Source organism: Chelonoidis abingdonii, chromosome 10 (assembly GCF_003597395.2).
Source record: "Chelonoidis abingdonii isolate Lonesome George chromosome 10, CheloAbing_2.0, whole genome shotgun sequence".
In the NCBI taxonomy this organism is placed as follows: domain Eukaryota; kingdom Metazoa; phylum Chordata; order Testudines; family Testudinidae; genus Chelonoidis; species Chelonoidis abingdonii.
Genome location: NC_133778.1, coordinates 23,181,424 through 23,206,360, shown reverse-complemented (window position 1 = coordinate 23,206,360; position 24,937 = coordinate 23,181,424). Strand labels below are relative to the sequence as shown.

Genomic DNA, 24,937 nt, shown 5'->3' with positions numbered 1-24,937 from the left:
GAGGAGTACTTGTGGCACCTTAGAGACTAACAAATTTATTTGAGCATAAGCTTTCATGGGCTAAAGCCCACTTCATCAGATGCATGCACTGGAAAATACAGTAGGAAGATAGATATATATACAGAGAACATGAAAAAGAGGAGGTTACTCACCTTGTGCAGTAACTGATGTTCTTCGAGATGAGTGTCCTTGGGGGTGCTCCACTCCAGGTGTCGGTGCGCCCCTGCACCTTTGATCGGAGATTTCTGCAGCAGTACTCGTACCGGCCACGCATGCACAGAGCCTGCCTCCCCCTCTGAGTATACCTCTTAGTGAGCATGCGCGGCCGGTTCCCTCAGTTCCTTCTCCACAACAGAGGTTACCCTCAACTCCGAAGTAGAGGGGAGGAGGGTGGGTAGTGGAGACCCATAGGGACACTCATCTCGAAGAACGTCAGTCACTGCACAAGGTGAGTAACCTCCTCTTCTTCTTCAAGAGATGTCCCTGTGGGCGCTCCACTCCAGGTGACTTAGAAGCAGTATCTCTCAAGGAAGTAGGGACTTCAGATCGGGTAAGAATGCAGTAGATAATACTGCTCTGCCTAATTGTGTGCCAGAGAGAGGGCCCTGAGTAAGGGCATAGTGTTTAACAAATGTGTGTTCAGAGAACCAAATGGCTGCTTTACAAATGTCAGTCAATGGCATTTTACGTAAGAAGGCTACAGAGGTAGATACAGCTCTAGTGGAATGCGTTCTGATGGATGTTGGAGGTGTAACTTTTTTATCCGATAGTCGTATGCCATCGGAGATCCAGTTTGAAAGTCTCTGGGTAGAGACAGGCATGCCTTTGGAGCACTCTGCGATGGAGACAAAAAGTCTAGAAGAGTTTCTGATGGGTTTGGTTCTGTCCAAATAGAAGGACAAGGCCCTGCACACATCCAACGTGTGCATTGTGGCTTTGAAAGAGTTTGCATATGGTTTCAGGAAGAAAGTTGGTAGATGTATTGGTTCATTGATGTGGAAAGAGGCGTGAATTTTTGGAAGGAATTTGGGGTGTAGCCTTAGGCTAACCTTGCCCTTGAAAAAGAGCATATATGGTGGATCTGCCATAAGGGCTGCTATCTCTCCTGCCCGTCTAGAGGAGGTAATCGCCACCAAAAAGGCTGTTTTCATCGAAAGGTGTAATAGGGAGCAGGTTGCTAAGGGCTCAAAGGGTTGATGAGTTAGAGAGGACAATACAAGGTGAAGATCCCACAGAGGGCTAGGTGGCTTAATGTCTGGGTATAAGGTTTGGAGTCCCTTAAGGAAACGCTTGGTGATGGGATGAGCAAAGACCGAGGTATTGTCGACTGTACCATGAAAGTTTGTGATGGCAGCTAAGTGGACTCTGATGGAGCTGAAGGAAAGACCGGCTTGCTTGATGTCCAATAGGTAGTCAACTATGCGGGAAGGGGTGAGGATGTAGGAGACAGTTGTTTAGTTGAACACCGTTCAGTGAACCACTTCCACTTTTGGAGATAGGTGGTACGGGTAGATTGTGTTCTGCTGTGTAGAAGCACCCTCTGAACTTGGTCAGAACAATCTAGTTCATATTGGGAGAACCATGCAGATACCAGGCTTTGAAACTAAATTTGTTAGTCTCTAAGGTGCGACAAGTACTCCTCGTTCTTTCCACTTAATATCTCACACTTGTTTATCAGTGCCACCCAGTGCACACACCTTGCTTCCTAACCTGGAAGCACATCAAAGAGATTAATTTCTGTACTATGAATCCAGTTTACTCATAAATGTAAAGGAATAGTGCATAAATTTATTAGATTAATACTGAAACTCTGTAACCAATATTTTTGGCTTGTTTTAAAAATATTTACTCAGGAAAGATGCAGAATACATTTTTCTTCAACAACTGTATTGTGTGCATGTAGCTTCCCCTAATATCAATAGACTATGTACCTGTGGATTGAGGGCATGATACAGCCATGTTTTCCTAAATTAATTCTGGTTTTATTTGTAGTTCATCAGCCTCCTAAAATTTCTTTGTACATTAGTAACCTTCTGATTCCTGCACAAGTGGTAGAGCATGCAAGATAAGTATGAAATTAGCCAGCAAAGGAGCAGTGTGTGCAGCTGCATAGGAATGTCAATATATATTTATTTCAGAGACAAAATGTGCAGGCTTCTGCATATACTATTTGTCATTTGCTATAATTTTTAGTGAAAAATACACGACTTGGGCCCTTACCCTTCAGAGTCCTTCTAGCTGCTTTGGTGATGAAGAATTGTTTCAAGGAAAGAATACTGTACCAATATATCACAATAATTGTACAGGTCTTTTTTGTAGCTCTATTTTCAGTAAAAATATATTGCTATAGCAATATTGCTATATTTTCCTTCCACTTCTTATATAGTCAATTACTAACAAATGGTTTTATCATAATTTTTCTAATACTTTCTCTATCAAAAAATTAACAATTTTTGAGGGAAAAAAAGACTGCAAAAAAGGATTGCTGTTGACTAAGTAGTAAAGATTCATATGCACAAAACAGAAGACAAGATTTAATTGTTACAACCTGGAAAACCTTACTATTCTATTCCCCAGTACACTTGTCAAACATCATGTTTCTCCACAGAAAAGTATTCCAGCTAATTTACATTCTTAGAAGCATTCAGATCTGACTATAATCATTCAACAGTCCTAACAAGTAGTTCAGTATGAACTTATTCAATCTGAACTGTTAGCGTCAATGTGGAACTAGCAGAAACATTTAACCTAGTCCTCCCACTGCTGCCCACAATCCCAAGGCAGCCTTTCAAAATATTTCAAAATCCAATGTTTCTGCTAGGAAGCCAGGCCAGGAACTCTGAGATAGGTTACCAAGAGGCACTTGTGGTTGCAATGACTTAAAACAATACTAGTGTAAGCATGGAGAAAAAGTGCAAAGGGTTGTAAACTTCTGCATGGCTGATGTGGTTGCACTGAATTGTTTGTGCTTAAATTGGTTCTGTTTAACTGGTTCAAATAAAAAATGTTCAAGTTTCTATTGCACATAAGTGTGTATATAAAAGTTCCATGAAAGTACCTCTGAAACTGCAGCTTCCATTAGAGAGAAAGGAGGAGGTACGCATCCACTGTCCTGTGCAATTTCTAGTGGCTGATAAATAACTTCAGAAGGGTGAAGATAAAAGAATGAGGTTGACGAGGCAGGAGACTGAAATAAAACAATATTTAGTACAGGTTACTGAACTGTGCCAGTGGTAAGCAACACCAAACTAAAGACTTAAATAACTGACACTGAAATTTAGGCAACTTAAAAAAATATTTAAAAGTTTTAGATACTACTCTTGGCTTTGAGTCCCTTTGCTAGTTTTGTGTTTTTACAATCAAATTTTCTTCTTTAAAAATGTCTCTCTCTCCTCTGCTATGTTAAGGGTCGACACAAACAAAAGGGAAAAGTAACCTACTGACCATACAGGGGAAATAATTAAGATGATTTTACATGAAGTTCTGTCAAAAGCACTCAGTCAACAAACTGTAAAAATTAAAAAAACAATTCTCATTCAGTTATAGTAATCTTAGATACTACTGTAAAAAAAAAAAAGTCAAAAGCTTGCAAACACAAGTCTCAATTTTAAAATTGATGGTGTTGCTTTAACATTTTAATCCCAGGGCAATTTAGTAGAAAAGAAAAAATACAAAAATCAGAAAGCAGGAGAGAGTAAGAAAGTTTTCTAAGCATATTAAAAGTGAATTGATGTACTTTTAAAAGTAACTAAAATATAAAGTTGTTTAAAATTCCAAATCCATAACTGAAAACATATATAAACTTAATACATTTATAAATACATTATAAAAGCAAATTGAAAGGTTGTTTTTTTTTAAATCCCCTTGCAAAAATAGGATAGTTTTGTTTTACCTGCAATAGTTGACAAAAAATAAATAAATAACTAAAGTAGAAGAGGAAATATTGCTTTGTGTATTTGTGACATCATAAATTCCTACAATAAAAATACAGAAACCTCATCACCAGTTGTGGCATTTAACTAGGAAATAAAGCAATTTTCAAGTATTTTGTTTTTAAAACATATTCATTTGTAATTTGTAGGTCTACCCATGCATTCTGTTAATCTTTTATGATATTATGAAAGTACTGATAAAGACTTTGTGAGGTAAAATTGTGTTGAGATTTACACTTAAAGCAGGATGAATATTCCTGCGTTCCACATCATAATGACTAAATTTAGTTTAGTCCTCAAATTTACCACCACAGCTCTTCAGAGAACAAGTTAATTTTATCCTCCCACACATTTAAAACACAAAAGGAAACCCCCTCCACAAAAAAATGTAATTAACTTAGTTAAGGTTGCATTTCCTAGGAATGCAATTACTACCTTATCAAACAGTAGATTCTACAGCCTAACAAGAAATTCATTTTAAATTTTTAGCACAGAACCACTCACAATGCACATATGTATGCAAAACTATAATTCTATCCTCCTAATATCTCATGTAAAATAATACTTCATGTATCTATAAATTAACAATCTTGCTTAGTTTGTCAAGCATTGTGTAAGTCTGTGGTGCTAAACTAAGTGTCCAGTCTTCTTAATCTTTAATTACATGGGTGAAAGTTTTCAGAATTGGAACAAGTCTAACTTTGCACACACAAAAATATATATAAGCACAAACTCCTGTGCCCATACTGTACTCCATAAAAGCGCAGGTATCCATGCTTACTGATCTTGATGAAGGATCAGGGCATCGAGAAGATTTTATTTATTATAAAGTTTTTTCAGTTCATCTTTAGCAATAAGATACGATGAATAATTTTTGGGGTTTTGTTAACATGGCCCAATCATAAAACAAACCACTGAACCAGTGTAAAAAAATTCCTCACGCATACCCCTGCAAAAAAACTTCAGATAAACTAAAAAAAGATATAAAATGTTTTCAGTTTTGCCTAACATTGAGTGTGTGTAACAGTGCTTCTTACCCAGCTGCGGTGTATGGTAAAAAAATGGAAGGTGGAGGTTAATGTGGAATTCTGAAGATGCTTTTATTAAGAGCTTGGAGTGTGGTCTTTGAAAAATACAGTGAAAGGAGAGTATGCCATAAGGGCCCTATTTCCCTAACTTGCCGGCTTGACATGATGGCTACCAGAAATGCCATTTTCACTGATAAATAGAGGCGCAAACAGGTAGTCAGTGGCTCGAACAGTGTCCTCAAGTTAAGGACCAAGTTTGGATTCCAAATCAGAATAGGACATTTGACTTGTGGGAAGAGATTTCTGACTCCTGAGCAATCTCACTGTAGTTGAATGAGCAAACACAGAATAATTCTCTATTGGAGAGTGGAAAGCTGTGATGGCTGCCAGGTGGACCCTAACAGAGCTCAACAACAAACCTAAGTATTTTAGTTCAGGATGTAGTCCAATATATCTGACAGCTATGAGGTTGCTGGTGGAATGTACTTTAGTCACACCAGCAGCAAAATCTTGTCCATTTTTGCGAGTAAGTGTAGTGCGTAGACTGTTTCCTGTTATGTAATAGTACTCTTTTTACTCCCCCTGAACAGACTGTTTCTAAACCGCAAACCATTGAGTAGCCATGCTTTGTGGTGAAGCACTCTGAGACTGGGGTAAATGATCTTCCTGTCTTTTTGGGAAAGAAGATAAGGAGCAGTCAAGAGAATGATCAGCTTTATGAGGGTAAGGAAACGTTGTCTGTCTGGGTCAGAGTGGAACTCTTAGAATAACTCTAACTTTGTCCTCCTCTATCTTGAGCACAACTTTGGATATTAGAGGAGTCAGAGGGAATGCATATAGTAGACCTGACAACCACAGAAAGTGAAAGGCATCGCCACAAGGACTGGAGACCCAGGCCAACCTCTGGAGCAGAACTGGGCATGTTTTTTGTTTCTGGCCATGGAGAACAGATCTATCTAAGGGATGCCCTATTGCCAAAATATGTGGCTGGGAACAATGGAATTTATTTCCCACTTGTGGTCTTGAGAAAAGTGTCTGCTGAGGGTATCTGCAGTTACATTCTGATCGCTTGTGAGGTAAGCTGCTGTGATGATGATCTTATTGCATATGCACCAATTCCAAAACTTTGACAGCTTCAGCACACAGCGAGGGGGATCTTGCCCCGCTTTGTCAGTTGATATAGAACATGCATGACATGTTGTCCATCATGACCTGTATGTATTTGCCCTAATCAATGGTAGAAACTGGAGACAGGCATATCTGACTGCCCTGAGTTCTAGGATGTTGATGTGCAGAAGATATTTTCTATGCTCAACCCCCTAATAGAAGAGTAGGGACAGACAAGGTGCTGAGGGGTTGTTTTAAAAGGACATGCTCTTGAGGAAAAGGAAGCCATTTCTTCAATAGAAATAAAAGACCCAAAAATAGAAATTGGAGGCAGCAGGGACTTTACCTCCCCTTAAAGGTCTTGGACCAAACCCAAGATCCCCAAAGTAGGGTGAGATAACACTGAAAAAGATTACGTTCACATGTTTTTTTGTTTTCCATAGGTCTGTAACTCTCTTGTGCCTTTTAAGAGGTGCATGGCCATGTCTACACTAGCGAGTTTACAGAGGCACAGCTGTACTGATGCAGCTTCACTGCTGTAAGATCGCTCATGTAGCCACTTGATGCTGATGGAAAAGAGTTTTCCCATTGGCATAATAAAACCATCTCCACAAGCGTTTGAAGCTATGTCAACAGTGCAACTGTGCTGATGTAGCTTAGTGAAGATGCTACATACACTGACATGAGAAGCTCTCCCACTGGCGTAGGTACTCCACCTCCCCAAGAGGCGGTAGCTATGTTGACTGGAGAAGCCCTTCCATTGACATAACACTGTCTACATGGAAGTTCGGTTGGTGTAACTAGGTTGCTCCTTTTTCCACACCCCTCAGCGATGCAGCTATATCAACCTAAGTTTGTGGTGCAGACCAGCGCTAAGGGTGGGCCAAATGGTGACAGAGGCCACTGCTATTAGACTAACCACAGCATGTCTAATTGTCCTGTGTTTCAAGAACTTAATGTTCCCTTTGAGTTCAGATTCAAAATCCCTTGGATGGCAAGATTCCCCAAGCAGACTCCCCATCCATATAGACTAGAGAACTACAGGCTGGACAAAGCTCTCTTGTGGTAGAGAAATATTACGTGAATAAACAAACTGGATGTAATATTTTATTAAATTGTACTATATCCCTTCCATTGTGCCAGGAAATACTGCATTACTGCATTACTGAGATATAGAAAACAATATTAACCTGAACAGTGCTGATTAACTGACTTGGGAGATATAATTTCATCAACTGAATTATGGACAAGTGATTTAAAAATTGAAAAAGCATACTATGCATTCAGACAATGAAAACAATGACCAAATGCTGCAATGATAGAATATATTTACCTGTGGAACACTCCATTGCCACTGACCTGAAAGACACTGTGCAGGTGCCTAGGTTCATAAAAATAAGATAGTTTATGATTTCATAATTCAAACATTCTTTTATGGAAAACACAGACCTTTCAAATAAGTTGTTTTGAAAATAACACAGACCCTGCATTCTAGTTATAAATGATTTTCATTTAATTTAAATTACATTACTTTTATTTTGGTGTTTGGTGTTCTGTAAAGAAGACTGTTTTAAATTGCTCAGACTTTCACACATAAAAGTCATATAGTTTTGCTAATCATTGTTCTGCATTTTTTTTTTAAACGGATATGTAAAATAGATCCTGAGCTGTAATTTAACTCTATTGTGCCTCTCTGGCACAGGAAAAAAAGCAAAAAAGCACACAGACCTTACTAGTTGAGTATTTCGTTACTGTCATTTACAATCTTCACTGGCAATGTTAAAGCACATTTCTTTGCTCCCCCATTTTTCTGTGAGGGAGCCGAGAAATCTGCAGAAGGTATGAATTCTACACCCCCCACAGAGCACAGATTTCCCCCAGGAATAATATGTCATTAATAAGCATGTCATTCAAGAAGGCTACTGATGTGGCTGCTGCTCTTGTGGAGTGTGTTCTGACCTGTGAGGGGGGTTGTAGCCCAAGTTGACGGCAGCAGAGCTGGATGCAGCCTGAAATCCATTTGGAAAGTCTCTGCTTAGAGATGAGCTTGCCTTTAGAGTCTTCCGTGGTGGAGAGGAACAGCTTAGAAGTTTTTCTGAACGACTTGGTCTATTTTAGATAAAAGGCTAGTGCCCTTCTGACATCTGCCTCTTGCCTGCCCTTATAAGGTTTAGGGAATAATATGGGAAGATGGATGGGTTGGTTGAGGTGGAATGAAGAAGGGACTTCGGATAAGAATTTAGGGTGAGGTCTCAGAGTGATCTTTATTCTTAAGAAAAATTGTAGATGGTGGATCTACCATCAGGGCCCCTATTTCTCCGACGCCTCGCTGACGTGATGACTACAAGAAAGGTTACTTTTGTGGAAAGATGTAGTAGTGAACATGTAACCAGAGGTTCGAATGGGGCAGTCATCAGAGATTGAAGCACTGGGGTGAGGTCCCATGGAGGAATTGGGGCTCTGGGTAGAGGTCATGGAATCTTTTAGTAGTTGGGTGTGCAAGGACCGAAAAGCCATCCACCTTGTGGTGGAAGGTTGTAATTGCTGCCAGGTGTACTCAATGAACTCAGTGAGACATCTGATTTCTTATGGTAAAGTATATAGTCCAAGACTATGGGCAGGGTAGAATTGGTGGCTTTGATTTGTTTGTTTAGGCCCCACATGTGGAATCTCTTCCATTTATGGAGGTATGTCAAATGTGTAACTGGCTTTACTGTTTAGCAAGATATCCTTAACTTCTTTGATGAAGATCATCTCCTTGCCTTGGAGCCACTGAGAAGTCAAGCTCTCAGATGGAGCGTCTCCAGGTTCTGGTGCAGATTTTGGCCTGAGTCCTGAGAGAGGAGATTTGGAAAGAGTGGAAGGACTTGCGGTGGACATGCTGACATCTATTGTATGTATGGATATTATGTTTACCTAGACCATGCTGGAGCTATCAGGATGACTTTGGCTAGATAAAATGGTTACCCACCTTTTAGTAACTGTTGTTCTTTGAGATGTGTTGTTCATGTCCATTCAAAGTAGGTGTGTGCGTGCTGCGTGCACGCCAGCCAGAAGATTTTCCCTTAGCAGCATCCGTAGGGTTGGCCCGGGTGCCCCCTGGAGTGGTGCCACCACGGCGCCTTATAAAGGGCCCCCCCGATCCTCCACCTCCTCAGTTCCTTCTTGCCGACACTCCGACAGAGGGGCAGGAGGGTGGGTGTTGGAATGGACATGAACAACACATCTCGAAGAACAACAGTTACTAAAAGGTGGGTAACCATTTTTTCTTCTTCGAGTGGTTGTTCATGTCCATTCAAAGTAGGTGACTCACAAGCCTAACCTTAGGAGGTGGGGTCGGAGATCACTGCTGACTGGACAACTGCACGCCTGAAGGCTGCGTCATCCCTCACCTGGTGCGTGATGGCATAGTGAGACAAGAACATGTGGATGGAGGACCACGTGGCTGCTCTACAAATTTCCTGAGTCGGAACCTGAGCCAGGAAAGCCGCAGAGGAGGCCTGCGCCCTAGTGACTGGAGGGACAGGGGTCTTAGCTATGCGGTAGCATTCCCGGATGCAGGTCGTGATCCACGAAGAGATTCGCTGAGAGGAGACTGGGAGCCCCTTCATCCTTTCTGCCACTGCGATGAAGAGCTGGGTCAAGTGTCTGGCCCATGTGGAACTGCGAAACGACCTTGGGTAGGAAAGCCAGATGAGGTCTAAGTTGGACCTTGTCCTTGCAGAAGACTATGTATGTGGGCTCAGATGTTAACGCTCAAAGCTCTGACACCCATCAGGCCGAGGTGATTGCCACCAGGAAGGTGGTCTTATACGATAGGTACAGCAGGAAGCACGAAGCCAGAGGCTCAAAGGGAGGCCCTGAGAGGACGGAGAGGACCAGATTCAGGTCCCAAGCAGGGGTCGGCTGATGCACATGCGGGAAGAGCCTGTCCATACCCTTGAGGAAATGCCCAACTAGAGGGTTCGCAAACACCGAGGCAACCCACTCTTCCGGATGAAAAGCGGATATGGCCGCCAAGTGAACGCGAATGGAGGAAAGGGAGAGGCCCAGTTGTCTTAGGTGAAGCAAATAGTCAAGGACAGTGGGAATTGGTACCCCGAGCGAGTCGTTACCCCGCTGACCCGACCATATGGAGAAGTGCTTCCATTTAGCCAGGTAGGTGGCCCTGGTGAACGGTTTCCTGCTACCTAGCAGCACCTGCCTGACCTGCTGGGAGCACTGCAATTCCACCAGGTTCAGCCACGGAGCATCCAGGCTGTGAGGTGAAGGGACTCAATGTTCGGATGGTGGAGGGAGCCCCGGTCCTGCGTGATCAGGTCCAGGAGTAGGGGCAGCATCAGGGGCGCCTGAACTGACATGTGCAGGAGTGACATGTACCAATGCAGGCGCGGCTACGCCGGAGCTATCAGAATTACTCTGGCGTAATCCCTGCGAATCTTTAAAAGCACCCTATGTATCAGGGGGATTGGAGGGAAGGCACAGAGCAGACCGTCCTCCCACGTCTGTAGGAAGGTGTCTGATAGAGACCCCCAACTGCGGCCCAGGAGGGAGCAAAACCGTTGGCACTTCCTGTTTTCCCTTGAAGCAAACAGGTCTAACCGGGGAAAGCCCCAGAGCTGGAAGATTGAGCGCATCACATCCCATCGGAGGGACCACTCGTGACCCTGGAACGAGCGGCTGAGGGTGTCCGCCAAACCTTTCTGCTCTCCCGGAAGATAGAACGCCGTCAGGTGAGTGACATTGTGAATGCAGAAATCCCACAGCACGAGAGCTTCCCTGCAGAGGGGAGAGGAGCGTGCACTCCCCTGTCTGTTGATATAAAAAACTGCCGCCATGTTGTCCGAAAGGACTGAAACGCACCTGCCGGCCAGGTGAGACCGGAAGGTCAAACACGCCAGACGGAGCGCTCTCAGCTACCTGACATTGATATGCAACTCGAGGTCCCCTGGCGACCACAAGCCCTGCATCTTGAGGCATCCCAGGTGCGCTCCCCAACCTCAATCCGAGGCGTCCGTCACCTGGGAGAGGGAGGGTTGCGGGGCAGCAAAGGGGACACCCATGCAGACTTCCCGCGGGTCGAGCCACCACCATAGAGAGCTCAGCACCAAACAGGGAACGGACACCACTGAGTTCAGGGGATCCCTGACCGGGTGATAAACTGTTGCCAACCAGGACTGCAGCGGGCGAAGCCGGAGTCTGGCATGGACCACCACATAGGTGCACGCCGCCATGTGGCCCAACAGCCGGAGGCAAACTCGTGCCGTGGTAACCGGGGCGCGGTGTAGTCCGAGGATGAGTTCGGAAATTGCACGGAACCTAGACTCTGGCAGGTATGCTTTGGCGTGGGTGGAGTCCAGAACCGCTCCTATGAACTCTATTTGTTGCGTCGGAGACAGGGTGGATTTGGCTTCATTCAAGAGGAGGCCAAAATTGAGAAAGGTCCACCTGATGAACAACACCTGCGTCTCCATCTGCTCCTTGGAGCAGCCCTTTATGAGCCAGTTGTCCAGGTAGGAGAATACCTGGATGCCCTGCCTGCGCAGGAAGGCCGCCACTACCGCCATGCACTTCACGAAGACCCTGGGAGCAGCCGATAGGCCGAATGGGAGCACTGTGAACTGTAGATGAACGTCGGCCATGATGAATCTGAGGTACCGATGGTGCCGTGGAATTATGGCAATGTGGAAATAGGTGTCCTTTAAGTTGAGGGCAGCATACCAATCTCCTGGATCCAGGGAGGGGATGATCGAGGACAGGGAGACCATGCGGAACTTGAGTTTTCGCACAAACTTGTTCAGCCGCCGCAAGTCTAGGATGGGTTTCAGGCCCACTTTTGCCTTCGGTATTAGGAAATACCAGGAGTAGAAGCCTTTGCTCCTGAGCTCCCGCGGGACTTCACTTCTTGAATTAGAAGTTGCTTGTGAGAAGGGTCCCTGAAGAGGGACGGAGAGGGGGGTTGGTGGGGCACAAGAGAGGAGAACTGGATAGAATATCCCCTCTCTACTGTGCGGAGCACCCATTTGTCTGACGTAATTCGGGACCAGGCACAGTAGAAGTGGGACAGATGTGACCCAAAGGTAGCGGTGGAAGGATCCAGAGTCTCTATCGGTAAGTCGTCCTTGACCATACCATCAAATAGGGGGTCTAAGCCCAGATGGTGGTCTGGATTAGCTAGACGCCTGGCCGGAGGGGTGGTGCTGGTGACGCCTCCTGCCATTTCTGCCCTGCCTGCGCCCCAGCTCCTGGCGAAAGTGTGGTTGGTACAGGCAAGGGGCCGCCTGCGGCCTAAATTGTCTGCGCTGGCTCGCGGGGGTCTGCAAGTCCAGCAGCGAAGCGTGGCCCTTGAGTCCTTTAAGCTATGGAGACATTTGTCCATTTTCTCCGAAAACAGCAACTGCCCTTCGAAGGGGAGGTCTTGAATTGTCTGCTGGACCTCATAGGGCAGGCCCGAGACCTGGAGCCAGGCTCCCCGCCGCATGACCAGGCCCGTGGCCAGGGTGCGCGAAGCTGAGTCTGCCGCATCTAAGGCGGCCTGGAGGGAGGCTCGAGAGATCAGTTTGCCCTCCTCCACTTGGGCCGAAAACTCTGATCTTGCGTCTTGGGGAAGGAGCTCCGCAAACTTCGACATGGCCAAACAGATGTTGTGGCCATATCGGCTTACTATTGCCTGTTGATTGGCAATGCGGAGTTGGAGACCCCCCGTGGAGAACACCTTTCTACCAAAGGCTCAAGTCTTTCTGCATCCCTGTTCTTCGGTGTCAAGCCCTGAAACCCTTGATGCTTGCGCTGGTTAGCCGCGTCTACTACTAGGAAGTCAGGGGGAGGATAGGTGTACAGGTGTTCGTGCCCTTTAGAGGGGATGAAGTAGCGCCGCTCCGTCCTCTTGGCAGTAGGGACCAATGAGGCTGGTGTTTGCCATAGGGTGCGGGACATATCCGCTATAGTCTTTATCAGCGGGAGGGCCACCCTGGATGGCCCTGAGGGGACCAGAATGTCCACTACAGGGTCCGCGTCCATCTCGATCTCCTCCGCTTGGATTGCGAGGCTTTGAGCTGCTCACCGAAGCAACTGTTGGAGGATTCAAGTGTCCTCTAGGGCTGGTGCCGCAGCCGTGCCCAAGACTGCCTCGTCCGGGGAGGACGAGGAGGAGATTACATGGAGCGGCCCTTCCTCTGGTGCATGCGGCCCCTCGGGGTCCTGCGGCACACGGTATCGAGGTTGCAGTGCCAGTTCCGAGTCTAAATGCGGCACCGCAGCTGATACCGGGGTTGCCAGTGAGCGACTTGGTGTATCATGTGGTGCCGGCGGAGCCCGAACTGGAGCCGCTGCCGGTGTCACTGCCCAGTTAGGGGGTGCTGAACTTGACAATGGCACACCACTGCCCAGTGACGGTGACGGAGGCAGCTGTGCCGGGGCCACCAAACATCGAGGACACCGAAGCCGACTGTGACTGAGAGCCAAACGCCTGGACTACCGACTGATGGTAGGCCCAGGGAGTCCAAAACGGCCAATGCGAGGACAGCTGCCATTGTTGCTACCACTGCGGGTAACGTTGGTGGCTCACCCCGAAACCGATCTCCTGCTCCGCGACTGGCTAGAGCAATAGGGGTCTGCCTCTGAGGTCTCTGAGTATGAGGACCTGGGAGGAGCAGCGCCTGGTGCCGAAGGAGAGCGGTGCAGAGGCGGCGGGGAGCCTTTCCTCTGGTCCGGTGCCGCCTTCGCAGTGTGCTGCGGGGAGGGAGGTGACAACATGGCCAGCTTGCCTCTAGACTGTACTGGTGGATGGACCACAGTAGGCAATTCCCTACGATGAGGGGAGGCCGGTGCTGGGAGGCCCATTAGGTCTGAGGCCGCCTCCGACGTTGATGGGGGGCTTATGTCCCCGCTGAGGTCCAGGGAGTTAGGCTGGTCCAGACTCGACCGCCCTCTCTGTGGTGCAGGAGTCAATGGAACCGCGGAGGGCTGTAGCCTCAGCCTGTCCGCTTATTCCCGCAGACGGCGTCGGCCTCGTTTCCTGGTGGGGTGACCGATTCCCTCACCGGCTTCTTTCTCTTGGAGGGCACCAGCGAAGGTGAGCAGTGCCGCACTAAGGCCGACTTCCTATGACCCGACTCCGTCCGGTGCCGGGTTTTCGACGACTTGGGCTGGGCCCTAAGTCCTGATGTTGGTGCCAGGGCACTCCGCACCAAGGACAACGTGCTGGGCCCCGCCTTGGCTGGTTCTGGGTCCGAGGGTGGTCGCAGAGCCGCCTCCATCAGGAGGACTCTAAGTCTTTGAGCCCTGTCCTTAAGAGTTCGCGGGCGGAAGCCTCTACAGATAGAGCACCGGTCCTTTGGATGACTCTCTCCGAGGCACCTCAAACACGCAGAGTGCGGGTCACTCTTGGGCATGAATTTCCCGCAGTCTTTGCAGAGTTTGAAACTGGGGGACCCGGGCATGCCCCAATGAACCACGAAGACTCTGGGGGGGGACCCCCCCAACTACGAAAAACTATATACAAAGATCTATCTAACTAAGTATAATATGACTGAATCCACGGACTAAATAGTAAGGATAGGACACTGCCAACTTGCTACACAAGAGAAGTTCCAGCTAGCCGTCATCGGCGGTAAGAAGGAACTGAGGGGGTGGAGGGTCGGCGGGCCCCTTTATAGGGTGCCGTGGTGGCACCACTCCAGGGGGCTCCCGGGCCGACCCTATGGACGCTGCTAAGGGAAAATCTTCCGGCTGGAGTGCACGTAGCGTGCATACACCTACTTTGAATGGACATAAACAACCCTCGAAGAAGAACATATCTGATCTTGTGTATGACTCTGGGCATTGGCAGGATGGGAGGGAAGGCATGCAGAAGGGGTGCATCGGATCAGATGAAAAAAGCATTTCCTCTGGATTTTGGTCCCAGACCCGCTCTGAAGCAAAATGTTGGAAATTTGCTGTTCTGGCTTATGGCAAATAGGTCTACCAAGGGGAACCCCCATAGTTGAAATATGTTCTGGATCACTGAGGTGTTTATTTCCCACTCATGGTTGTGCGAGAACTTTTGGCTTAGCGTGTCCGCTGTGATGGTCTGAGATCCTTGTAGGTAGGTGGCTGATATGTTGATGATGTGTCGGATGCACCATGTCCCTAACTTTATGGTCTCTGTGTATAGGGAGTGCGATCTTGCTCCTGTTTATTTATATGGAATATGCAGGCCACATTGTCCGTCATGATCTGTATGGTTTTGTTTTTGATTAGAGGCATGAAGTGTGCATAGGCATTGCGAACTGTTCACAGTTCCAGAATGTTGATGTGGAGAATTGATTCCGAAGACCACCTGACCTGTGCTGTGAGGCTGTTTTAAATGGGCACCAAACCCAGGAGGGAGGCGTCCATTGTAATTATCATTTGAGGGGGAATGTTGTGCGGGCGAGTCCATAATTGTAATGAGTCCTTGACCTTCACTGGCATGCTTAGGAGTTTGGTCAGTCTTTGTTTGTATAGAATGTACACTGTCCTGAGCCAAGCTTGCAGGCAGCGCGTGCATAGTCTGGCATGATTTACGACATATGTGGTCACCACCATGTGACCTAGTAGATGAAGGCAGATCCTGGCAGACACTTGTGGACTGTGTATCATGGTATCGATCAAGTATGTCAGGGCGACGAATCTCTGAGGTGGTAACGATCCTTTTGCCTATATAGAGTCTAGTTGGGGTCCTTATAAAGTCCGGTTGTTGAACTGGTGTTAGCATTGACTTTTGAAGGTTTATTTGTAGACCGAGATCTGTGAAAAGTGACATTGTCTTTTGCGTGGCTTCGACGGCTTCTTCTCGAGTGTAAGCCTTGATTAGACAATCATCTAAATATGGATAGATCATGACCCCTTGCTTGCATAGGTGGGTCACCACCTGCTGGCACTTTGGAAAATACTCAGGGGGGCTGTGGAAAGGCCAAAGGGTAGTACTGTGTATTGGAAGTGGTCCTGTCTCAGTACAAATCAGAGGAATAGCTTGTGTGCTGGGTATACAGTGATGTGAAAATATGCATCTTGTAGGTCAAGGGCTGCAAATCAATCCACTCGTTCCAGAGCAGGAATTATTGTTGCTGAAGGTAACCATCCTGAAACATTGTGTTTTGACAAATTAATTTAGTTTCCTGAGGTCAAGAACGGATGTTCATTCCCCAGACTTCTTTTGTGTTAAAAAATAATGGGAATAAAAGCCCTTTCCTCTGTGTGTACCAGCACTGGTTCTACCATGCCTAATTGCAGGAGGTATTCTATTTCCTGTCTCAAGAATGACCTGTGAGAAGGGTCCCTGAAAAGGGATGGGGAGGGAGGGTGGGTAAGGAGAGGAACTGGATGGAGTAGCTGGTCTTGATGATCTCTAGTACCCATTTGTCAGAAGTGACAGTACGCCAAAATGGGTAGAATGGTACCAGACGGTCTGTAAGATGGTTCGTGCAGTATGGAGTTAGCAATAATAGTTGTGGGAGGTCTGTCAAGCCCTCAACCAAACCTTCAAATTTGGTGTTTGGAGATTGGTTGCTGTGACGTGGAGGACTGTGAAAAATTTGATCTTTGTTTGGGTGGTGTTTGCCTACGTCTTTGAGGATAATACGGTCTCCGGTTCTGTGTGTACGGAGCCTGTCTAGGGCGTTATAATGTATAATATCTGCCTTATTTGCATTTTGTTGCAGGTGTATAGATGCCTAGAGATCTAAGAGTGGCTCTCGAGTCCTTTAAGGAGTGAAGTGACTCGTCAATCTTGCTGGCAAACAACTTCTGACCCTCAGAAGGAAGGTCCTTTACTGTAGATTGCACCTCTCTTGGAAACTCTTGACAGGTGAAACCAGGAGGCCCAGCAGTTGCAATGGTCCTCACCGCCGTGTCATCAGAGTCCAATGATGCCTGAAGGGCTGTTCGATCTATATTGTCGTCTTTAGAAATGAGCGATGTAAACTGCTCTCTCTTTTCCCCTGGTATAAGTTCAATAAAGTCTGCTAATTTTCAGTAAGTCATGTGGTCATATTTTGCCAAGAGAGCTTCATAACTGGCAATTCTAAGCTGTAATGTTGCCGATCAGTAGGTCCTGTGGCCAAGTAAATCCAGCCTTTTTCACTCATTATCATAAGTTGTGGACATGGAATAATGGTGCCTACCTCTTTTGTTAACATCATCCACCATGAGAGAATTTGGGGGCTTGAAAATAAAAATTCTAGACCCTCTGAAGGGACATAATACTTTTTCTCCATCCTCTTACATGTAGGTTGGATTCTGGCACAGGTTTTCCAGATGGTTATGATGGGCTCCATAATGGCAAGGGAATCTTGGAAGATGTTGATGTGTGGAATATGTCCAAGAGCTTGGGCTGAGATTTGGTAACCTCTTCAAGAGGATTTGAAGTGTGTTAGCTATTATTTTAAACAGTCCCTGAAACTGTTTGAAATTGTCTCCAGTAGTAGGAGACAAAGGCATAAGTCTTGTCACATGAGGGAGACAAGTCAGTCACAGGAATAGCTTCCTGGTCTAACTCCTGCTCTGTTTGCTCAAAAGTCTGTCCCTGGAGACGTCAGTGGAACTACTGATTTTGGTGAGAGGTGTCTATACATTTCCCTGCTGCTTGGTGGCTTGGGAAAATATTGCCTGTATGCTGCCCATGGGTCCCAGAATGACCATTGTGGTCAGCAAGGCACAGGTTGGTGTCCCCATGAGTGTCCATACCATCGCTGTATGTCTGGGATGGTGTCTAGCATGCTCTCGTGGCTCAGATCTGATACTGGTCTGCACGGGTGAGGAATGCTAAAATGAAGAAAGTTCCCCCTCCTTGCCCTCCTCACTGGATGGGGGGGAGGGGCAGATGCAGGTGGTGGACGCAATATCAGTACAGAGGAGAAGGGACTCAAGTTCCAGGCTCACTGTCAGGTCCTTAGGTGCAAAGAACTGCTGCATTCTTGGTACTGGAGGAGGCACTTGCATTTGTTGCAGTACCAGGAGATAGTGCAGTGCCAGGGGGACAGGTGCCGATGTTGACTGCACCAGGGACCTAGGAGGCTTTAGTGTTGATGGATTAGTGATGTGCAGCAGAGAGCCAGGAAGTGGCCCCAGTGCCTTAGAAACTGCAGAGGCACTCGCTAGGGAGGATTTTGTTGTTGCCACCAGTGCCGTAGAGGAAAGGGCAGTCTTTTTTCTGCCTTCCTTTTTGGAGCCTGGCCGCTTAGGGTCTGTGGTGTTAACAGTACCCACAGTACCAGAAGTCCCTGCTAACTCATAGGTACTTTGCTGCAGTGTGGTCGGTACCAATGCAGTAGAGCGAGCCGGGGAATGTTTCTTTTTAGATGCAGGTTTGGTAGGAGGAGTGGTAGCTCTCCTTTTTGCAGGTCTTAAGAGACAGGTCCCTCCCACATGAAGCAGAGGAGGAGGATCTGTCAGAAGCCACCTTCAGTGACTGGTCACTGGGAGAAGTTTGTGTGCCTGGGATGGAGGGACTTCTCCACGAGAATAAGCGTAAATTTTAGGTCCCTTACCTTCCTTGTGCGGGTCTTCAGATTATAGCAATGAGTGCATGTTTGGGGTACATATGTTTCCCACAGCCACCTGACGCATTGTGAGTGTCCATCAGAGATAGAAATTGCTTCATGGCAGAAGATGCATTTAAATCCAGGAGATCCTGGCATTTCAAATGGCATATCCCCGTGACAGGATGAAGTTAGAAAAGAATTTTTTTTATACAGGGAGAAGAAAAATAGAAAGTCTTAACTAACTAATCTAAATGTACTAATAACACTAATCTAACTTTATATTCAAAAACTGCTAACAAGCATATCTGAGGTAAAGCAAGTGAAGGCACTGCTGGAGCTCTGACTCGGACCAAGGGCGGCTGAGAAGGAACTGAGTTGGCAGGAAGGAGGCGCGGCGGGGGGTAGGGGCAGCTGCACCGTGCTGATCAACTGCCATGACAGGCAAGAGACAGGGAGAGCACATGTGCAGCCCAGTCAGATACTGCTGTTGAAATTCTCCGACTAGAGGTGCAGAGTGCGCAATCACCGAAAGTGGAACACCCACAGGGACATCACTCAAAGAACCACCTCAGGCTATGAAATGATATACCAGTTTTCTAACTTTTACCTGATAAGGATATGTAGGTTGATGATAAACAGGTTGAGCTACCACTACAGGGGAACTGGAAATGGACCGTGACTTTAAAAGAAAAAAAAAAAAAAGAGAGATAAATTAGAAATTTTAATACATTAATCTCAGGAACTGTTACTTTTACTAAAATATACACCTTAAGTACTATATGCTATACAACTTACCATTTTAAAAACAAAATAATTTATAAAGAATGGTTACTTACAGTAACTATGATTCTTTAAGATGATCACTTGCAAGGATCCACACTGCAGACAAAGCACATAGCCTAGGCACATGAACTAAGAACTTTCGTGAAAGCAGTGTCCATTGGGACTGCTCACATAACCTATATCCTCAAATAGGGTACGTCTACATGGCAGTTAAAAACCTGTGTCTGGCTCATGTCATCTGACTCGGGCTTCTGGGGCTGAAGCTAAGAGGCTGTTTAATTGTGGAGTAGATGTTTAATTGTGGAGTAGATGTTTGGGCGCAGGCTGGAACCTGGTCTCTGGGACCCTCCTACTTCGCAGAATCCCAGAGCCTGGGCTCTCGCTTGAACCTGAACATGTATGCTATAATTAAACAGCCCCTTAGCCCAGGTGAGCTGGCACAGGCCAGATGCGAGTTTTTAACTGCAGTGTAGACACAACCATGATGTCTAAAAGATAGAATCCAACCGTAAACTCTGTGTCATCTGTAAGTTTCTTTCCAGGACATCTTTCCAATGTAGCTTTTTGGTAAAGATAAAATATCTGTCTTTTGGGGTTGAAAGAAAGGTGCTTGCCCTTCCCTGTTTAAAACCAGCACTTGATCTACCACCATTTATCCTCTTCCCAAAACAAACACCAATTCTAAAATGGATGTGAGACAGACTGGGGAATATGTTTGTGGCAATTCATGAATTCCATTTTTTGTGAACACTGTTATATTTCATCCTCCATTTTGAATGTAACCTTTACTGTGGCCTGAAATATTCATTATGGTATCAGGAACTTGACACATAGTAGGAAGGCTATGACAGAGCCATCAGCATTGAAAGTCCCTCTCCTGGGGGAACGACGGGGTTGCTATCAGCAGGGCAACTGACTTTGAACTTTCTGCCCAGAAGCTGACAGCGGGAAAGAACATGGAAAATACCCAGTGGAAAAACAAGGACAGAAAAGGTAGAAAAGGCTGTTTTAAAAAGAGGAATATCCTTTAAGCAAAGGAAAACCATTTCATTGCCAGAAACAAAAGACCAAGCTGAAAAAAGTGGAGCCATGAGTGGCTTTATCTCCCTAAAGGACAGTGGTCATACCCAAAGCTCCCAAAAGGGGGTGAGATCGCACTGAAGGGACTGCATTCAGGAATTTGTTTTCCATAGATCTGTAATTCTCTTGTGCCTTTTAAGAGTAAAGTAAGTGTGTGTGTGTGTGTGTAAGAAATTCCTTTGTTAAAGAGGAGGTTACTCACCTTGTGCAGTAACTGACGTTCTTCGAGATGAGTGTCCCTGTGGGTGCTCCACTTTAGGTGTCGGTGCGCCCCTGCGCCTTTGATCGGAGATTTTTACAGCAGTACTCCTACCGGCCACGCATGCTTAGAACCTCTTCTACTTCAAAATCCTTGCTGTCTGCCTCCGCCCCTGGCGCGGACTCTGCCTCCAGACCCGCTCTAATCCTTCAAAAAACTAAGAAGACAGCTAAAGAGAACTCACAATCAGAGGAAACTTCACGGTACCTTTCCTCGTTCAGCGACCCAGCTCGTCAGTTTCCACCTGCTCTTTGCGAGCCGGGCTCCTCGTCCCGCGCTACCGCCTGTGCTTTCGGCGGCAGCACGAGCTCTGGTGCCGAGGCGACAGCTTTCAGTTGCCTGCCTCGATTGTGGCACCTGCGGCACCGCGCTGAACCCATCTGTGCTTTCGGCGCGCATGAGGCTCTGGTGCCGAGGCGACAGGCTTTTCAGTTGCCTGCCTCGATTGTGGACGTTCGGCACCGCTGATGGCACCGACAACTCAGGCACTGACGGACGGCACGGGCAACCAGCCTGCTATTTCTAGCACAGCACCCTGCAGCACTGGCATTACTACTGCTACTGGCATGGAGCCAGACTAAAACGGTGCGCCCGAGTTTCCTCACAGGATCTCTATCTCCCTTCGCTCGACTGCCCCACCGTTACAATGACCCACTCAGAGACTCGCTAGTGTCACTACACTGCATCCTGGTTTTGGGATGCTTCTATCAATGCTAGGGTCGGACAGCCTTTCCTCCAGTGACGAGTCGAACTACAGGCTGCTGTGCCAGTGCATCTGATCTACAACACCTCCGCTGTCCCCCTGGACACAGGAAACTGTTCCAACACCCAACCAGATCCACCTCCTGGGGTGTTCACAACCTGGATGGCCCTGCTAATGCCTTTTCCACCACATGGCAGATATGGGCTCCGGGGCCATCTTTCCCTTCGGCAGCATGTCTGCTCTCTATAACCCACTAGACTCGAACGTCAAAATCCTATCTACTTGGCGGCACCCCCATCTCAGGTTCACTCCTGACCCATAAATACCTGAGTACAACTGATCCAATACTGAAGGAGCATACTTCACTTCCCCTCCCTGCCATCAGTGATTTTTCAACTCCAGATCTCTTCAAAGGTTTGCCATGAGCTTAGATCATTTGCCCAAGTACCTGACCAACACATGAAGCTAAAGACAATGCCTCTGCACCATCTTTCGTCTCCAGATGGCATTACCATTAACTCAGCCTCTGGGACCGTGCTAATCTCATGCTGCAGACTCCAGCACTCTTCTACTTCAAAAATCCTTGCTGTCTGCCTCCGCCCTGGCGCGGGATCTGCCCTCCAGACCAGGGCTCTATCCTTCAAAAAACTAGAAGACAGCTAAAGAGAACCCTCCAATCAGAGGAAACTTCCTGGGTAACCTTTCTCTGTCGTCGTCATTCGGCTGACCCAGTCGGTCGTTTTCCACCTGACTTTTGCGAGCCGGGCTCCTCCGAGTCCCGACTACCGCCTGTGCTTTCGGCGGCAGCAGAGCTCTGAAGCCGAGGCGAACAGGCTTTCAGTTGCCTGCCTGCGATGTGGCACCTGCGGCACCGCGCTGACCCATCTGTGCTTCGAGCGCGCATGAGGCTCCTGGTGCCGAGGCGACAGGCTTTTCAGTTGCCTGCCTCGATTGTGACGTTCGCACCGCATGAATGACGCACCGACAACCAGGCACTGACGGAGGCACGGAGCACCGCCTGCTATATTCTAGCACAGCACGCCTGCAGCACTGGCATTAATATGCTACTTGGCCATGGCCAGCCAGTACTAAACATCTTGGTCGTCCCGCCCGAGTTTCCTTCAACGATCTCTATCTCCCTTCGCTCGACTGCCCCACCGGTTACAATACCACTCAGGACTCGTAGTTGTCACCTACACTGCATGCCCTTTTTTGGGCTGGTTCTTCATGCTAGGGTCGGAGCCTTTCTGCCAGTGAGCAGGGTCTGAACTACGGCTGCTGTGCCAGGTGCATCTGATTCTACCCTCCGTCTGTCCCCTGGACACAGGCAAACTGTTCCACACCAACTCAGATCCACCTCCTGGGGTCGTGTTCACCCTGGATGGCCTGCTTATGCCTTTTCCACCACTGGCGTATGGGCTCCGTGGCCATCTTTCCCTTCGGCAGCATGTCTGCTCTCTTTATACACTAGACTCGAACGTCAATCCTATGCGTACTTGGCGCCCTCCCTCTCGCGTTCACTCCTGACCAGTTTACCTGACGTACATGATCCATATGAAGGAGCATTACTTCCTTCCCTCCACTGCCATCAGTGATTTTTCACTCCAGTCTCTTTCAAAGGTTTGCCTGAGCTTGATCATTGCAGAGTCCTGACCACACATGAGCTAAAGACCTCTGCAACCTCTTTTCGTCTCCGATGGCCATTCATTAATAGCCTTCTGGGACCTGCTGTAATCGTTCTGGCGACTCCAGCACTCGGGCTGGGAAGGGATATGCCCAGCCGGTTCTGGAGTGCGAGGCTTGCGTTGTCATCAAAGTCTCAGGTGTTGGGTAGGGACTTAATCGTGGATATTGTTCGCATCTTATTTGGCAGCGCCCAGGATTGGAAGCAGCATGGCGATGGTGATTTTTTATGAAGCGGAAGGGCTCTTCGTGCATGTGTGGAGGCCGTGAACGAAAGGCAATCGGCCAGGTAAGGAAATTATTATAAGCCCCTTGTTTCCAGAAGGTAGGCACGTGACTACCGGTAGAGCAGTTTGGAGAAAACTCCGAGGGGCACTGGAAAGGCCAAATGGAATGAGATACTCTGGTGTTTGGTAATGCATCGAGCCAAAGGTCAAAGGAGACGGAGAAACGGTGGATAGTGACGTTGCAAAATAGGCGTCTTGTAGGTCGAGGCTGAAAACAAATCGCCCTGCTGCCAGGGCTGGAATTATGGGATCGGTGGAGAGTAACCATTTTGACCTTTTGTTTCTTGACGAAATTTTTGAGATCTGCTGAGGTCTGAGGATCGGATGCGCATCCGCCAGTTTTCTTTCTGTTGTAGGAAATCAAGGGAAACAGAATCCTTCCCCTTTGTGATTTGGGCACTTCTGTTCGATAGCACTCAGGTGAAGCAGTGATTTGTACTTTCTTTGCTGGAGTGTGGCTCGTGAAAACGGTGTCCTGAAAGAGGGACGGAAGAGGGTGGGTGAATTGAGTTAAGGAGGGGAAAGGGGATGGGAATTTACCCCATTGTGATGACCTCTAGAAACCCACTTGTCGGTGGTAATATTCTGGCCATTGGGTAAAAATGGCTATAGATGAGCTCAAAAGACAGTTGTGAGCAGTACACTGCGCGGAAATTAGGGGCGGACGTTGGCCGAGACCCTCGAACCTAAAGGTTCTAAACTTTGTTTTATTAGTTTGAGGGGGACGTTTGGGTATCCTGGAAAGAATTGGGGGGTGATCGCCGCTGGTATACCTGGACCTCTGGCGTGGTTGTTGTTGCTCCTGAGATCCCGGGAAATGGCTGTATCATGAAGGGGTAGCGCGGTTACCGGTGGTAAGGTTACTATCGTGTACCATGTCGCCTTTTCTGTTCTGTAGGGGGCTGAGATACCTAAGGATCGCCAAGAAAGGTGCCCTTGAAGTCCTTCATTGAGTGCAGCAGCCCCTCATTAGTGGTGGAAGCCAAGAGCTTTATCTACCATCAAAAGGGAGATCCTCTATTGGTGCTCTGAACTTCGCGAGGAAAGAGAGAAGAGTAACAAGCCAGAACTCGGTGCATGACGGCCCGCTTATGGTAGCGGTGGATCTTGCGGCAGTATTGGCTGAATCCAGAGCTGCTGAAGAGTCCGTGGGCAGGATTGATTTGCCCTCGGAAAGCTAAAGCGTAATTACTGTTTCTTGTTGTCTGGGATGTGTTTCAATAACAGTGCATGAACTTATTGAAGTTTTGATGGTTCGTTCACTTGCTGTAGAATTGCGGGGGGGGGTAATAAGTGGCAATTCTAAATTTGCAACTGTTGAAGAGGCATATACCTTACGACCCAAGCAGGTCTAAGCGTTTTGCCCTCTCTGTTGGTTGGGTATGGCGGAAATACTGTTTGTTTCACTGATGGCTGCGGTCCACTACCAAAGAGTTTGGCCAGGATGTGAGAAAAGGAAATCAGAGCCTTGGAGGGAATGAAGTATTTCCGGTCCGCCGTTTGCAGGTAGGCTGGCTTGTGGCTGGAGTCTGCCAGATGGATTTAGCAGGTCTCCAGAAGGGTGAAGTTAAT

At 47.3% G+C, this 24,937-nt stretch overlaps 1 protein-coding gene across 1 annotated transcript in view; it reads right to left on the bottom strand.

Moving 5' to 3' along the window:
* The window catches only part of BOLL (boule RNA binding protein), a 102,789-nt gene that overhangs the window by 41,137 nt on the left and 36,715 nt on the right, over positions 1-24,937 (bottom strand). Inside the window, exons 8-10 of the mRNA XM_032803616.1 lie at positions 19,178-19,249; positions 7,401-7,448; positions 3,059-3,187 (exon numbers count right to left, since the gene is read on the bottom strand). Of these exons, the coding sequence (XP_032659507.1) occupies positions 3,059-3,187; positions 7,401-7,448; positions 19,178-19,249 (249 nt within the window). The remainder of the gene's footprint in view (positions 1-3,058; positions 3,188-7,400; positions 7,449-19,177; positions 19,250-24,937) is intronic.